Source organism: Gavia stellata, chromosome 1, assembly GCF_030936135.1.
Source record: "Gavia stellata isolate bGavSte3 chromosome 1, bGavSte3.hap2, whole genome shotgun sequence".
In the NCBI taxonomy this organism is placed as follows: domain Eukaryota; kingdom Metazoa; phylum Chordata; class Aves; order Gaviiformes; family Gaviidae; genus Gavia; species Gavia stellata.
In genome coordinates, this window is record NC_082594.1 from 128,963,906 (window position 1) to 128,981,475 (window position 17,570).

The following is a 17,570-nucleotide window of genomic DNA, read 5'->3' on the forward strand; positions in this document are numbered from 1 at the left end:
AACAACAGGAAAATACAGTCGTGGTTATAAGCTCATGAATAAAACCACCCTACAAAAGTAGAAAAATAAGGTGTATCCCCCTCCCTCCCCAAAATATTAAGAAACCCCAATCCTTGTGTGCTTTATGGCACTCTTCTTAGGAATGAATGCAATATGCAATGCCGTATTCATGGGTGGGTTATGTGTTGCCAAATGCAAAATACCAGGATTACCGGCGTCACAAAGATGCCTGTATCTGGGTTTTCTGTAATGCTCTTCACCAAGGTATCTGAGGTTTTAGAAAGAAGAGACTTACTGCATTCCACATTATACTAAATATATACATACAGTTCTGCTTTTCAGCCTATATGTTTGCAGGCTTAGATGGAGTGGCTAGCCCAGCGACCCGGTGGTTTACCCTAACTCACTATAATTAGCCCATGGTTGTTGCTAATGGTATGTCATTTGTCTCCCCACACTCAGCACTGTTTGGTAAACATTTTCAGGGGCAGAGTTGCTCTCCCCTGATCTCCCTAGGTGGTGTTCAGTTATTTATTCTCCGCACCCCACAGTTATTCCTCTCTCTTGAGGTTAAGAGGTACAGAAGTGGCAAAAAAAGGGCAAAAACATTGCAGAAAGGGGGAGGCAGCTGTAGCAAAAGCCACAACCCAGCTGGGGAGGCAGGAGGCAAGGCTGGCCTGGGGCCAGGCCAGCTGCAAACCCGAGGGGCACGGCGGACATCTGTCCCCCACGGCCTGCATCCCTGCGCAGATGCACCAAGATGGGAGAGGAGGCGACCGTGAGGAATTCCCTTCTCCTGTGGGGAGGAGCTGGCTCCCGGCCACAGCACGTGGAGGGCTTGGGTGGCAGGACCGAGCCTCAAAGCCAAATCTGGCCGAGGGAAGGAAGGTCGAACTGCGGACTGGGAAGCAGCTGTTCGCAGCCCTCCCTGGAATGCAGGAGCAAAGCTGGGTGGCAGGAACTGGGGATGGGGCCGCTGGTGGCGGTGCCCTCAGGGAGAAGTCGCTGGCCTGGCCGGTGAGGTGGGGACTCTGCCGGGAAAGGCGGCAGCCCCTTCGCTCACGGGCAGCACCTTTGCAGCACGCTGTGGCAGGGATGCTTGGCCTTGCCTCCAGCAGCGCGGCCTGCGCAGGAGGGACGATCATCAAAAATGTCCCCCTCCCTGGGACAAACAGATGGTGTGTGTCAAGCTGAACCTGTGCACGGGTGCATGGGCACGGCCAACGCTGCAGGCACACTGCTAGGGATGTGGGATTTCCTGAGCCCTCTTCCTTAACTGTGAGATCTGATCTTCCCATGCAGCATCGCAAATGCAGTTAGCATTTGCATGCTACGAAGAAAGAAAATTCAAAGGATGCAGGAAGGTGAATAACTGTTCTTAGAGGTTAGGAGCAGGGCCAGCCCATTGGAATTACCCACAGCATCTAATCAGCCCTTTTCAGCATCTTTATTCTCACTGGACATCCTCCAGCACCCCTTCCATGCCAATTTTGAAAAGCCACAGCACACGTAGTGACAGGCATGTTCTCACATTGCCCTGTCACCTATAGAGCACATTGCCATAGTCAAGTGATAGATCCCCTGTGAAATTTCATTTTCCACCTCCATCTGAAAATCATCCAGGCTGTGGCCTCAGCATCTGACTGTGCCTCCAGACGAAAGCCCAAATTGCAGCGTGTCTTCACTCCCAAGCCAGCACTTTGCCTTTAATCCCATGCAATAGAGGTGTGCACATATGCAGACCTATGTCTGGATACACGCGAGGAAAGCACATACATGTGTGGATTTGTATGTGTGCATATACATGTGTGTGTACATATGGCTCTGTGAGGAGGTGTGTGCACTTGTGAGTCTGTAGCATTCACAAGTGCAAGAGCTTGCACAAGTCTATGGGTCTGGCTATAGAGAGGTGTTTGGCCCATTCTCATCTGAAGTATGCAGCGCAGCCGCAGACCTACAGGGGAGGTTAAAGCGACTGTAGGCACCTCACTGGAGGTACCCAGCGTGGCACCTGGGCTTCCCACTGCATGGTTCGTCAGTCCCACTGCACTCCCTTGCTCAGGCAAGGTCTCTGCCTGACCCTCTGCTGTGCACACGCATTCATGCAAACTCATAGTCTGACCTTATTAACACACACCAAAAAAAGTGCAAACAAACAAAACCCCCATCCCAACTCTTTCCTTCCCAATACCAAATTTGTCCCCGTATATCAGCAAAAACATTCTTACACACTAAAACAAATTAACAACAAACTGTTAGCAGCCAAATGGTGATTGCAGCTCAGGATTGACCATCATGCTCCCAGGCCTTACCCATTCTTCCAGCCCAAATAAGGATTCATGGTAACATCTGTTTGCAGCTTCTCAGACGGGGTTATGGAGCAGCAAGAGCTCAGCAGCACTAGGGCCTTCTCCCAACAGCCACTCTCACTGTTGGTGACTGGCAAGACCACAGACTTCACTACCAGCTTCCCCTCACCTCTGTCCTCTTCCATAATTTTCTTCTCCCAAAACATTTCCACACTCGCTGCCTCTTCTCTCCTCCCAGGTGAGACGTGGTAGGGTGTCTTACCACGGCAGGCTTGTGTCTAACCACTGCCCCTTGACCTGCTGTGCTGTTATGCTCAGGAGATGCGCTGCTTGTCCTGCCACCGGCTGCTCTCCATATCCAGCAGCAATGATGGGAGCCTGCCTTCCTAGACCCCAGCACACGAGCTGGTGTGAAACACATGGTCCCCAGCACTGCTAAAAGATGGGGTGGTGACTGCACCAAAATAGACTTCACGTGTTGTAGGGAGCACAAATAATGGGCAAGCAGGTCTGAGATATTTAGGTCTAGACAAACCTGCGTCCCTACTCTTGAGCACCGAAGTGACAAATTTCTTGTCCCTGTCTACTAGATCAGGCTGGCTGCAATGGCTGGGTCTTCTTTTGCTTATCACTGTGATACGTCATGCAGATGGAATTGCCAAAAGCACTGTCCTTTCCTCAGGGTAAAATCTCATGGAGATCTCATGGGAGAGCTGGATCTCTCTTCAGTTGTCTCCAAGTACCAAGGGGATCCATAAAACATTAGAACTATTGCAGTTCTCACTAATTTCCCACAAGATATTCGCAAGGATGGCTATGAAGGAGATTATATGTATTCCTTTGATGTTTGCTTTTGACTTGTGAAGGGCTCTAAAAACATGAAGCTCCCATGACCCTTGCCAAGCCCATTTTTCATTTGGCTGGGTTTTGCACCAGCAGATGAAGAACATCAAGCACAAACACCAGCGCTTTTGCCAGGGACTTGCTCAAGGCTCCAGTAACGGGAATCATGACTTTTGGCAGACTTATGCTGGAATGGGTGAGGGAGAGGAAGGTGAGAGACATTCCTTTTCTGCTGTGCTCTTCAGCCTCAACCCCTTCCAGTTCATCACAGGCCAATTAATATATGTGCTTGACTGTACTCAGTCTTAATAAGGCTGAATGTGTTAAAAATTCAGAGGGCCCAAGGAAATGCAATAGTATCCCCACTTTTCATGTTATCCATAGTGTCTTGCAGTGTAGCCAACGCCTACACTTCTGTTTCCAAAAAAAATCCCAAGCCAAATAAAAGGAAAATGGATCCAACCCAAACCACTGGATTTTCCCCATGCCACGTAATTAAATGAAAACTTTAAAATCAATTTACTGTCTTTTTCTAGTCAGTACATTCTTCTTACAGCCATGCTCAAACACTAGTCCAGCAATCCTAATATTTGTATTTATGTCTTTCCAACTTGCCCATCCTCTTTAAAGTTCAAATATCTCGTATGAGTGAGTCATTTGTCCACCCTTTAAAGAGTATAATAGTAGAAATTCTTTAAAGCTTTGTGTTTTCAGCACAACCACATTCCGATCCGATCTAAGGATCACAGAGACACCCTCTGGTCTCACGGAGGAGCGGGGAACAGGTTTGGCTAGAAAAAAGTTATCCTCATGTGATGGGCACCCTACCAATCACATAGCACTTTCCGCAAGCAACCTGGGCTCTTTAAAGCCTAGCGGAGGTGGGAGAAAGGGGCTTTTTTGGCTTTGCAGGTGGGTCAGGATTTCTGCTGGGAAGCATCACGAGAAGGGAGGGGTGAGTGCCTTGCTTTGGTCATTGTCTTCCTCTTAATGAGGCATATGAGTGACAAGTCTCTGTTAGAAGAAGAAGAAGCTTTTATGTTTAATGATTTTTATTTTAGTCCCTGGGCTGTGTTTAGTATGTGGGAGTCTGGTACCTGGAAAAGGTTAACTCCAGAAGATTATTAAGTATTTCATTTTTCTTACCTCAGGCTGTATCTTCTCCATGGATGTTTTAATTTGTTTCATATTTTTTCTCCTAAAGATTGGGGAGGAGGGAATGGGAAAATTAAATCTGTTGCAAATATATCTGAGTGTAAAAAAAAAGAAGAAAAAATGTTCAGAGAGAAATGAATTCTGTAATTCCCCCTCACTTGTGAAAATAGGAAAGGCAAAAAAAAAAATCCTCTTGTTTTGGCTGTGCTGAACTAATGAGGGAGAGAGGAAAAACCTACCTCCCAGCTCTATTTCCGAGGTAATTATGCCTGATGATGATTTAGCAGCCACTCCACTGTTCACACAGGCTTCATTTCATAGCAATCTCTCTCGAAAGGAAACTTAATTAGTCTCTGACCCCTGCTTGATACTGAGCTTTGGTTTTGCTTTATTTTTCCTCCTTTGGTAGCACAAAATAACTGGCTGGCCTTTCCTTTTCTGAGTGTGGTTGACTTCTGATGCACAAGCTGTTCTTTGTCAGACATGGCTGCATTTCTGGGCAGGTAGATAGAGCAATGGGGAAAGTCCGGCAGGGCAGGAGGAGTGTGTGGTTCTGTGTGCGCTGGAGGTGTTTGCTTTAAAATAAGTAAACGAATGATGAATTGATGTTTGTAAAGCATTTGGCTTCTTGCAGCAGAGTCCAAGCGATTCATCAATAACATATTTAATTTCATCCTCTTAAAAACTGTGTAACTCTGAAGATGTCCGAAGCACTTGGAAACTACCTTCTTTTTAAGCCCCTTGGGGCTAAATTTTCCTCTAAAGCCAATTGAAAAAAAAAAAAAAAGTAGGTTTATTGCTGTCTGGACCCTCAAGCCTCAATGCATCAGAGCCCACAGCAGGTCAGGGTGTGGGCAGGTCTGTGGCTCGTGGAGGCTTCTTGCAGCACCAGCACCGGCTCCGGCACCAGCACAGCACCTCTGGCAGTGGTTCCACCCCGCTGGCTTCCCTTCGGCAGCACCCCAGCCCTAGCCCAGCCATCTCACGCCTCTCTGTAGAGACAGAGCCGGGGCCGGGTGAGTGCAGGGCACAGCAGGTGTGGTGCCCGGGCTTCTGTGCCGGAGGGTGTTATCAGCAAGGACCAGGTTTCTGCCGTTGCATGGCTGAGTTTGTTTAGTTGTGCTTGAGGGGTTTGGAGCCCTTCAGCCAAGGCATCTGGAGGCTGCAGAGCCTGTAAGTAATAAAACAAATGTGTCCCTTGTCTCTGCCTCCTTACACCAGGGGATGAGAATGTAACACCCTGCACAGGGACGCTGAAGCAAAGGTGGGTAGCAAGGGGTGAGGTGAAGCCCCTGTAAGCACCACCACCACACTGAAAGACCTCCAAGAGCAGGGTCTAGAAACAAATGATGCTCACAGGGGGTTTTTTGGACATTCCTTGGTCACAGTGTGGTGACTCCACCATGACAACTGGCGCAAAACACAAGGCAATCAAAATGGGACCTGCTTCTGCATGGGGCAATGCCAAACCAATTCTTATCCGTTGGCTTTTTTTGGGTATAGATGGAGTAGGACTAGGCTAAGCAGGGAGCATTTGTCTGTAAAGCTACTGAAATCCTGTCCCAATCTATAGAAAGAGGGTGCGGAGGCTTCAGAAGATCAACCAGCCCAATGTATGTGAGAGAGAATGTATGTGTTCAGAGACTGAACCCTGCCTGAATCCATGCACTGCTGTGAGCAGGGCTTCCTTTAAAACCCTGCATGAGGTTGGTCACCTAAAATACAAAGGCAGAAGCCAGCCTCTGCAGAAAGGAGCTTCCTTTTTGGCTGCCACAGTCATGCTGCAGGTCTTTCAGAGCCCCTGTGAGTAGAGGAAAGGAGGAGAGGTCAAGAAAGCTCTAAGGGCATGGAAATAATAGGTCTGTGGGCAATCTGTGGAGTGCTGGGGGAGGCAGGACTACCACTGCTCCTGGGCTCTGACAGGCTCAGCTGGATCCCCATGAGTGGCAGGAGTGTTTTGGGAGTGTGAGGGAAGACGAGAGGGGAGAAGTTGCAGCCAGGGTGTAAGGAAGGGGAAGAAGGATGTGCTTCAGGAGGGGCATAGGTTTCCGTGATAAAATGGGAGCAACAGATACCTTTCCAAAGCTGCTTGGAGCATGCAGCAAAGTCTGTAGTAGTGATAATTGAATAGCTGGGACCTAATGGGTCACGGCTAAATTGCAAGGTGCCCAGGATGTGCTGAGGAACACCAGGTCCATGCAAGCTCCAGGCTGAAATCCCAGGACCTGGCCACCTTCTTGCACAGAGGTTTTGGATAACGGTTGCAGCTGAAGCTCCAGTTTCCTCAGGAGTTTCCCTGAAGCCCCAGGAAACTGTATTTGGGTTGTAAAACTAATCTTAACCAGCCAGCACAGAAGGCTCCTCTATCTCCAAACTGATTTGTGCCCATAGGCTCGAGCTGCTGGCGCCTGTCTCTCTGGGGGCTGGGAGGAGTACTGCCTACTAGTGTCACAACCCAGGGGTGGTTGTGAGACATACCAGCGTGCAGCTTGCCTCGGGCAAGCCAGCCAAGGTTTGCCTCACGCTTCTGTAGTCATGCACCTGTGCCAAGTGCTGTGCAAGTTGCTTTTGCTTAACGCAGCTTGCCTCTGAGGTGTGAGGGGCAGGCAGCAGGTGGAAAGCCACAGATCTCCCATGGCTTCTCCTCTGGGGCGTGTTGGAGGGTCGGCTCTCCAGATGCATAGATGTTGTCGTGGCCTTGGAGCACCTCCCCAGTCTCTCATCTGTGATGTTGATACTAGACCCTCTATGACAGAGAAGGGGCCAGACAAAGGGTTGCCAGATGTGGCACAGGGGAACAAAGCGGTCACCGAGAAATGGACTCCCTCAGTGCTGATCACTTGGAATCAGAGGGAGAATTCATACTAATGTGGCAACATCATGACACTTGTTCATTTATAGGCCTAGAGTAAAGGCTCTTCCTTCCCTTTTCCCCCTCCCGATCTCTCCGTTTCTGCCCGCCCTGCAATCCCATTGGACTTAGGTAAGGTATTGGAGAGCCTTAAGTTGCCTGGAAGTTTGCCACTCTCCAGTTGATATCTGAGTGGTGGTGACCGTGTCCAGCTTTCCTCCCAGCTACAGTATCCTTGGAGATGGGCTTGCCCCAGGAGAAGAGGCTTGCTTTCTAAGGCTGGCATGCCTGCACTAATACCTGCCTAAGGAGAGGCAAAGGCAAGCTAGGTCCTGCCTGCCAGGGAGGAGAAGAAAGCCAGCTTGCGGGGATCCAAGCACAAGGGCTGGGTGGACAGCCCGCGTACAAGATGTGAGTGCTATCGTTACAGTGCCTGGGGGTCTGTAGGAGAGAAAAGGAAGGAGAAAGAGGTTCCTGCGATGTTAAGGAAAGGGTTGTGACTTTGTTAATCATGCTTGGTGTGATCTGTCATGCAAGCCACATGGCACACTCAACCCTGCTATCCACGTGGCAGCTGGAGCAGACCTGCTTTTCTATGTAGTAGTCAGAGTTCACACGCCTGCATTTGAGCAGGGAAGATTTCCTTGCTTTTTGGACTGCCCTCTGACTTGTGATGTCTCTTAGCCAGCAATAACTAAGGGCTTTTCGAAAATCTCTGGAGCTTGCAGCATGAAGATCCATGAGCCAGGCAGTGGCCTCTACTGCTTTCAAATGAGTAGAGGACCTGTGTCATTCTCAGGTTTGGCAGACTGTGGAGTGTTGTATTGCAGACCATATGTAGCCAAACATCGCCGGTGAGGCAGTTTTATGTGGCCCCTGGGCATGCTGGTTGGTCAACAGGTTTGGTAGGTACAGAGCTTCAGGTTGACCTCTTGAGCCTGTGATTTTCAAGTACAGAGCTGTACGGCTTCAGATGTATTGGGCTGGCCTCCAACAACCTGTCTGGGAATAAAAATGGCTTCTGACCTTCAAAATAATGGCCATCCTTATTCACGCTGTCATGCAAAAATACTTATTGTGTTCTGCTGCTGGTATCACGGTGAGAGCACTGGAGATCTCTCCATGCCTAACCCTCAAACTGCTGCAGAAATGGGGGTAGGAAATTCTGGTTTTCCCTCTGTCACTGTTGGAAGTCCTGACTAACCTAAAAGGGCAGCTGCTGAGGAGGCTAAAGGTGGCATTGTTAGAGAGGTCCCACAATGGTCTGTTCCTCAAGAAACTCCCCTTCATTGACAGATGTGTCTGCTCTTGTTTTCCAACAGCTTCTTTGAAGAATCCCAGAGTCAGTAACCCCAGGAAGAGAAGGCACTAGTGCAGGTACTTCAGCAGAAGAGGGGTGTTCAAGCTGCTTTTCCTGTTGTCTGCTCAAGTTGGGCCCACTTCAGCTTTTCTTTCACAGCTTGTATTTTCTTAACCACTCATCAAACGCAGCTGTCTCAGGGCTGGGGGTTTTTTCCCTCCCCATGCACACATGCACTCCATCCCTTTGAAAGAAGGGCTTCGTTGGTGCTGGCATCTGGGCTTGTTTCTCCAAGAGGTCTCACACCTCTGACTACTGCCTTTATGCTGCTCTCTCTGGAAGGGGATGAATTTGACACGGGGCACCTGGCCCCAGCCTGCAGGATATAGCGCTCTCAGGAATTTGGTGGGAATGCTACTTGGCCCAGTTCCCGTGAGCCAGCTGCAGCCTGAGCAGCTCCCTCCCTCACTCCCTTGCACCTGACTGGGAACGGGGGGCCCAGCTCCAGTTCCCAGCATGGGGGGAGATGGGGCTACCCTTAGCAAGGTGCTGCCAAGCGATGAGCCGTAGGTATGTGTGTGGGATACAGCTAAAGCGTCGTGGTTGCCAGTTTGGTCCCATGGCAGTGCTGGCTGAGATGAAAGGTCCAGCGGGGTGGATAGCATACTCTGGGGTAAAGCTGGGTCCTTTGGAAGAGGAGTGAGATGAGGGTACTGAACTGAGTTTGCATGGGTACTGTTGTGATGATGAAAACCCTACCCAAAAGGGAGCCGAAGACACCAGCTGCCCCCAGAGTAGTCCCAATCTTCTGTAGCTCAAGTATCAGGGAGAGTTTGAGTTACCAGGTTCACACCTGGGGAAGTTTCTCCTCTGAAACTACTATGAAGCAAGGGGTGGTAGGTGTACAGACAGGCTGGCAGGTTCTGTCTATCCTTCTCCTCAGGGATAATTTCTATTTCTGAGTGTAGCCTGTTGTACTGGTCTAACAAAAGACTGTCTTTGTTATTCCCAGGTTACATGAAGAATTAAAGATGGCAAAAAGTGATGATGGCATATGCATCTTGCAGGGTCTATTAGTCTTTGGGAATGTGGTCATTGGGGTAAGTGAAGTGGGACAAGTATGGGTGGAGGCTTCCTTCCAGTATGACACTTCTTAAAACAGCAGTTCCCAACCATGAAATCCCTCTTCACCTGTAAAGTCCACATATAAATAGACCAGTAAAGGGTGAGAGGAGGGGTAAAGGAGAGCTGTGCTAGCTGATCGGTTGGGTGGGGAGGGGACAGCAAGGGACAGCAGGGGCTGATCCACAAGACCAACATGAGTTCTAGGGGAAGAGCCCTTGCTGCTGACCAACATCTTTCCAGCCACCTCCCTCCATATAGTGATGGGAAAGGTTCTGTTAATTCTTTCTTAATATCTTCAAGTCCTAGGCCTGACCTCTCAGGTCTAGGCTGGGTGAGTTTTGCCTGCAATTTTTCTGTGAAGGCACAATACAGGAGTTTGTAGAGTTGAGCAGAGGAGGAGTTGAGTAGCTCCTGTTTGGCAGGAGGCTGAATGAAAGGAAAGCAGTCTCCATCTTTTTCTGTCTCTGCTATTTCTTTGGGGAAGATTGATCTAATTGTTTTCCCAAACTTCTCAGATGTGCGGCATTGCCCTGACAGCAGAATGCATCTTCTTTGTGTCCGATCCCCATGGTCTCTACCCTTTGCTGGAAGCCACAGAAAATGATGACATCTATGCTGCCGCTTGGATTGGCATCTTTGTTGGCTTTGCACTCTTTGCTCTGTCTATCCTTGGCATCGTTGGAGTCATTAAGTCCAACAGGACCTTGCTGCTGGTGGTAAGTATAGCAAAGTTTGTCCACCCATTGCTGCCAAACTGAAAAAAAAAAAGCTGCTTTAGTTTCCCTGCTCACCCTGGTAATCACCCACTGAGCAAAGACAGCTTTTATTAGTGATGAGGAGCCAAAGGTTCTTCTTGACCATGGCTGTGGTCTCCCACAAGGTGAATCCTGTGGGGACACATGCATGAGACGCTCCTGAACCAGGTTGAGGGAATTAATGGTGATAGCCACAGTGGAGGTTTAAGCTGACTTGCCTGACCCTGACCTTACTCTGAAGCAATGCAGAAGCACTTGTGCAATCAGATATAACTGGGATGTGGTTTAGATCTTTGTTTCTCCCCACCCCTTACTGCATTTCAGCTGTCATGTACAATTCAGTTTAGGAGCTGATAAATAATGGCTTCTGTACAAGGCATTAGTATGTGTTAGTATACCAAATATGGGTGCAATTGAGAACACTAGACATCTGCAGGCAGGCAGAAATTACAGGGGTGGGGACAGAGAGCTTTGGATAAGCCAAGGACAATGATAAGATCTGAAGAAATCTCTGTATGATTTCTTACTTAGTCCTTCAGGTTGACCGTGGTGAAACTTAATTGGCGATTGCGTAAAAGATGAGTTGAACTGAAAACTCTGGAATTGGCTCTCTCTTGGATTAATATGGGATGGCAGGGTGTCTGTTTTAAGACACTTAGAGGTCTGAACTCTTGTGCCAGGGAATTTGCCAGCAAACAGCTGATGAAAGAGAATTCCCTTAACTGAATTTTGGTGTCTTGGCTGAAACCCAAGGCTGAGGTATAGGACAGAAGAGACTGTACAAGGGGCAGAAGCTGGGGGAAGAAGAAAACAAATGCGTTGAATCTGAGAAGAACATTATAAAATGTGGGAGGAGAAATAGAGGCACAAGAACTGCGAAGGGAATATGGGAAAGGTTAAAGGGGTTGTGCCGAGAAGGGAAGAGAAACAGTGAAATAAACTACGAGAGGTGATCCTCAGGATCTGCTTTCATGAAGGATCTTTGCTCACAAAGTAGGAGTACTAAGGAAATCTGACAATTCAAAATCAGGAGGATCTGAACGACACCCTAAATTGCACCTTCTGTTTCCCCAAAGTACCAGCTCTCCTGCTAGGAGTGAACAGCTTCTTGCTGAGAAATTTAGAGCTGGCAAGTGGAAGTGGAAGGAGGAGACATGGAACAAGCATAAGTTGCCAATGAGATGCAACAAAGGAAAGGGCAAATGTTATTTTAGGACATATCAGGCTAAGTCTTTTCCATAGAGGCAGGGTGGTATTAATGCCATGATGTTCTGACGAAATCTTGTCTGTGAGATGGAGAACAATTCCAGTCATACACCTTCAAGAAAGCAGATTGCAAACTGAAACAAGCACAGGGAAGGGCTACATGAATGTTCAGGGAAATGGAGAGGACTGAGGAGACCAAGAGAGCCTGGCCTTCTTTGCCCTGAGCAGGGTTTTGGGCTTAATCTTGAAAAATACAGAACCGGAAGAAACTGCTTAACTGTTTCTTCAAGAGCTAACTCTGCTGTCTTTCTCCCACAGTATATTATTCTGATGCTGATCACTTACGCATTTGAAATGGCTTCTTGCATCACGGCAGCGACTCACCGAGACTTTGTGAGTATTGCTGTCCTCATGTATTCTTGTAACCACACTGGGAAATGTTGCACTCATGGGGCACGTGGCTGCCCTGTTCAGCGTAGTAAATGGCCTGTGTGGTGGTACAGTGTAAACTCAAAGGACTACTGCTGAGTTAGAATAAGACCCCAAAAGGAAAGTCTCCAACATCATCATTCCAATCAAGGAAACGACTTTGTTCTCTTTAACATAGTTTTGGTATTTTTAACATTTTACAATGTTTACAACCTTGTAGTTAAGGAAATAATAGCATGGGTTAGCTGAATCATCAATACAGTGTTTAGTCTTTCACCTACAGACTGATTAATCTATCATACATGCAGAAGACAAATCTTCAGCATTGCCCCAGGCAGTGTTACTAGTGAGGGAAAGACTACATGGGTTATTGGAAATATTGGCAGGGGGAGAAATTAACTTGTGGTGCTTTAGTTCCAAGCAAGATATCAAATGTAACCTATAGCGTCTGCTCATCTCCTGTGATCTGACATCCGGTAGGGCCTGCTTAAAAGTCATGCTCAAGTTCTACATCTTTGTTGCTCCTGCTCCTCAAATCCTGCTCTTTAGTCTCCTGTGTCTCCTAAAACTGGGGGAGATGCAGCATTCTTGTTCTCTAGCAGGACACTGAAACAAGCAAACAAACCCACCCAAATAACCTTATATTTGCTTTACATGGCCACTTATTTACACAGTTTCTGCATTCTTCTGTTTTGTTTTTTTTTTTTTCTGTAGCTCACTCCAAATCTCTTCCTGAAGCAAATGCTGGAGAGTTATAAGAAGACAGAGACAGTAAATAACAATGACAAATGGATGACTGAAGGGGTCACAAAGACATGGGATAAACTCATGTTTCAGGTAATAACAACACTGAAAACTCTCACTAATTACTATATGCTCTGCAGCCCTGGAATTTCAAGTCCTCCTTGGGGCCACTTGGTAATAAAGAGGACGGCATCTGCCTTGAACCTTAGAGAAAGTCCTGCCACACTCCCTGTTTTGCTCGTTTATCAAACGGCAGACTGTCAAAGGCAGGCACTTCAAAAATCTCTCCCATAAATCTGTGGTTAATGCCTAACCAGCCACGTGCAGCGCTGTGACCTGGGCCCGTAAAGACCATTCCCTTCTCTCGCCCCACAGAACCAGTGCTGCGGGGTGCAGGGCCCCTCCGACTGGCAAGAGTACATGTCCGCCTTCCGTTTAACACACAGCGACGCTGACTTCCCTTGGCCCCACAATTGCTGTGTCGTGGATGCCCAAGGGTCTCCCATCAACCTTGATGGCTGCAAGCTTGGAGTCCCCGGCTACTATCACAGCAACGTAAGATCCTCTGCACCTTTTCTGGTTAACATATGTTGGTCAAAAGTGCCTTGATGGAAGAGAAGGAAACAGTGAATAGCCTTCCTTCTCCACTGTAAGCTACAGGTGCTCAAAAGCTTTCTGGAGGAGAAGCAATGCCTGTAGGGTCCTGGCCATGTTGCTGAACACAGGATAGGTTGCAATAAAGGCTTTCCTGATGGAGAGAGAACTATCAAGAAAACTCTCCCAATGCCACCAGTAAGAAGCGACATCTCCAACATGTAGAGGGACAGTAGCTAAATCAAACTTAGCCCAAAGATGAGTTCAGACAATATGAGTGAGCAAGTCAGCAGTTCTCCTCCTCAAGGTAGAACTTTTCAGTTCTTCTTCAGACCAGCTTGTCCTTTTCAAACAGATTACTGGGTCATAAGCATCAACTTCTGCGCTAGCAAACATTTCTAGAAGGCGTTCAAGCTTCCAAATTTGCCTGCAGTTTCTTGATTTTGGAGGTCAACTCTGTGTTGGCTGTGTTTGGTTATATATGTACACTTGGCAATTGGATGTTGCCCTTGAAGTTTCTGAGATGGGTCTAATTTGTATTTGGAGCTAGAAACAGGTAAGCTGTCTGCAAGTTGTCAATAAGCAGTGTAGCTCTGGCTTGTGTTCTTGAGATTCTGTGAGCTACACAAATTGCAATAAGAGAGAAGCATGCAACCTCAGTCTCTCTCAGAGGTGGATAAGTGTGTCACCTTGCAGTACAAGCTCAAAGCTGGTGTTGATCCATTCACGGTTGTCTTACAGGGTTGTTATGACGCTATTTCTGGGCCAATGAACACACATGCCTGGGGTGTTGCCTGGTTTGGTTTTGCCATCCTCTGCTGGACCGTGAGTACTTAATATTTGCCTTTATTTCCTTTTCTCTTTTCTTGCTATTCCACACCCAGTTGGGTGGAGGTGGATGACAGGACTGACGCATTTAAAATGTCTGTAGATGATAGTTATTCATTCATCACCAATCTGCCTGTAGCCTGTTCCACTAACAGGGCTACATTTACAAGTTGCCCTCCATTCTGGCTTCCACAGGCAAGGAGCTAGATGGCTTTCCAGCCTGCTGTGACCTGCTGCCATCTCAGCGATACAACACAGCAAACACAGCTTGCAGACACTTGTTTGTGAAGGGTATTGGATCATCTAAACAGTAATCATGACAGATAATTCAGTTTCTAGTTCAAAGACTTTGTATGAGTGTTTTAAGTACTCAGGGTTCAGCAGCTTCGTGACAGATAATCCCCAGTGAGCTGAGTGATTCAGTCAAATAGTTATGGCTGCATATATCTTCTCTCTTCACTGTGAAGCTTCTGGGCAGATAAAAAGCTTTAAGCTTCCTCTGCCTGAATGGACTTTGCTTATCAATAATTTCTGTTGCGCTCTCATACCTAATGGTATGGACTAAATGGCACTGGGGGACAGGTGGGGAGAAGGAAATGGGAAGCGGAGAAACTTATCAGTCTTGTTGTTTCAGTTCTGCGTCCTCCTTGGTACCATGTTCTACTGGAGCAGAATTGAATACTGAAGGCCCAGTGTCCTCAGCGCTGTCCTGAAGCACTGTGTGAAACTGCATTCGTTCGTCTCCTGCTCCATTCTCCTTCTGCCATGGAGGATTTGAAGTTTTCCCACTACCTCTCCCATATATACTTTTGCCTCTCCAAAAACTTGACACACAGAACTGCTGACTCCAGGAAAGAATCTTCTTGTCCCTTCTTTGCCCCTTGTTCTGCATCCTTAATGCCTCCTGGCTGAGGCACAATTCTTCTTTCACTGTGCAAGAAATCCTTGGCGCATAAGATAAGAACTGATCTGATTTGTTCTGTGATGACATCAGAAAGGAAAATGTCCATATATGCTTGCTCCAGAAAAATCTCTCTCTAAAACTAGGTTGAACATAAATCATAATGCTAAAGGCACCAGCAAGGGCTATGTGAGCAAAACTGTAACCTCCTGTGGCCAATAAAGACAAATGCTGCAAGGGAGAAGACTGTAGACCTCTCTAATATATTTTATCGTTGAACTTCTGTTCCTGGTCTCTGTCACCCCTTGCCTTAGAATAAGGCAGATTCTCTAAGAGTTTAAGTGTGTCAGCAGTAAAGACATATCAGACAAGAAGTCTGTTGCTAGTCAAGCCCAATAAAAGGCTAGCTCACTCCTCTGCAATATGCTGCCTATATTGAAGCCTACCTCCTGTCACTGATGAAACTACTGCGTGCGCTCCTACCTTCAGAAGTGCCAGTCCAGAAAAAGCTCCTCTTGCTAACAAGCGACTCCTTCAAAAAGCTGCTATGTACTTCACACAAGATATCACACATCTACGGGCTAGAATTTGTGCAGAATAGGAGGGGTCCTGTGCTGTAGTTGGCTTTGTGAAAGTGGCTGTCCCACGCCCCTAGATCACTATGGTTCTTCCTTCAGCTACCTGCATGTCACATCCCCTGTGTACTCCCCTTCCGCATCCCCAGGTCACGTAGGACAAATGGCAAATAATGGCAATAGGTAACTCTTGTGAAAAATGCAAGCAAGGAGCTAACTGAACCAAATCCAGTCCTTGCATCAGCAGTTACTGTTCTCAGTCAGTTCAATAGAGGATGTTTACTTTGGCCCAGACTGATCTGGTGTCTTTCCTAGTGAACACTTCAGCAGTTACATGTGTCATGTGAAATATGGTCCTGTATAGAGCGTTTTAAGGTGAAGCCTCTTCCAAAGGTGTACTGGTTGGTTCAGGTCCTGACACTTGTCAGCTGCCTTGATTCTTTGTTTTTGTATACTCACCAAAATACTAATTAAAAGGAAGTGGAAGTGAGATTTTTTTCTTGTTCAAGATTGTGTCTTTGGGAAGGAGAAATGATAAAGTTCTGTATCTGGGACATCTGGGGCAGTGCAAAGGCAGGCTTTCAAGTCCTGTAACCCCGTCCTGAAGATCTGAGTGCAAAGCACCATGGATGCACGGTGCTACAGAAAATCTGCATCTGAATAGTCCCTTGCTAAAGTACTGACTGGGGGAGAGAAAGAAGGAGCTATGAGCATGAACATCTTGAAGGAGAAACAGGTCTCTGCAACATAGTGGGGTTTTGCTGTATGAGTGTGCCTTCAAAAATGAAAATCCCTATGGATCAGCCACTCTACTGGTTCAGTGGGATCGTGACTATCTTGGAGATCCTGAACTCTCAGCAATTTCCATAAAGAAATGAGTCTTCAGCAGTTTTTGGTGAGACTCGGGGACATGGATAGATCATAGGGACTGTGTATGAAAGTTGTCTGGGTTTGGTTTTTGATTATTTTTGTGTGTGTGCATATGTTGCTGAAAGCTACAATAATACCTAAATCTAAAGAAATATAAAGAGACTTCATGTCTGCCTAAGTTAGGCAGCAATAGCAAAGGGTTCTCTGCTACTTACTGTGAACTGAAATGCCTGCCAACTGCAACAGCAGAGAGGAGAGAAATGGGGGAGGAGGGACAGTGCAGGCACACAGCCTCTGTCCTTGCTTGGACAAACCCCTCTAATAACTCCTTGGTCATGGCAGCCTTTGTGGATAGCTGCACACCTGTGCAAAGGTCTCTTGCTCGAGTTATTTTTGAAACTCCTGTAACTATGCAAATGGGTGAAACAACTGGCTATGGGACTTTCTAGAGACTAGCGATGCCTTCTGCCTACAGACGTGGGTGGAGATATGGCCTGTAGAAAACTTAAGGGCCACAGAAACAGGTAATTTCAAATAATATTTTCCTCTTCTGGTCTTTTGCTTCAGACCCAGAGGTCTCTTCCTTCCTGCTACATCTAAATGTGGTGTGGTTATAGCACTGCACTCAATATAGAGAAAATGCTGCAGGACTCTGCAGAAGAAGAGGAACTGAGGCTACTTTGAATAGACTATTGCAGTAGTAACTGCTCCAACCGGTTGCAAATGATACCATTGACGTATTGCATAAACAGCAGCTTAAGCCAATTAAGTTTGGGTTCTTCAAATTTGCCTTCTGCTTCCTGAGCCTTTCCTTCACGTTGCACATTATAAGTTATGTTTTACAAAAATAAAAGCTGCAATGAACAAGTGATCTGGGCAATGGTGGATCTATGCAGAAGCATGCAACAATGCAACCAGAAAAACCCAGCTCTATCCGCCTGAACTAAGGAAGAAAAAGACTGGACTGGTGGCAGAAAGATGTTGAGCAGGCTTGTGAAAAATCCTGCACAGCTTTTTCTGGTTTTTCAGCTTCTGAAGGATGATTCCAATCTCTGCAAGCTCCCTACCTGGGATGCCAGGGGAGG

At 47.2% G+C, this 17,570-nt stretch overlaps 1 protein-coding gene across 1 annotated transcript; it reads left to right on the forward strand.

Annotated features, from left to right (window-relative positions):
* The first annotated feature begins 9,489 nt into the window (after nt 1–9,489).
* UPK1B (uroplakin 1B) lies at nt 9,490–14,824 on the forward strand. Its single transcript, XM_009809540.2, has 7 exons — nt 9,490–9,558; nt 10,099–10,299; nt 11,863–11,937; nt 12,688–12,810; nt 13,093–13,272; nt 14,053–14,136; nt 14,774–14,824. Exons 1-7 carry the CDS (start codon nt 9,490–9,492, stop codon nt 14,822–14,824), a joined length of 783 nt encoding a protein of 260 aa, XP_009807842.2.
* The last annotated feature ends 2,746 nt before the right edge of the window (nt 14,825–17,570 follow it).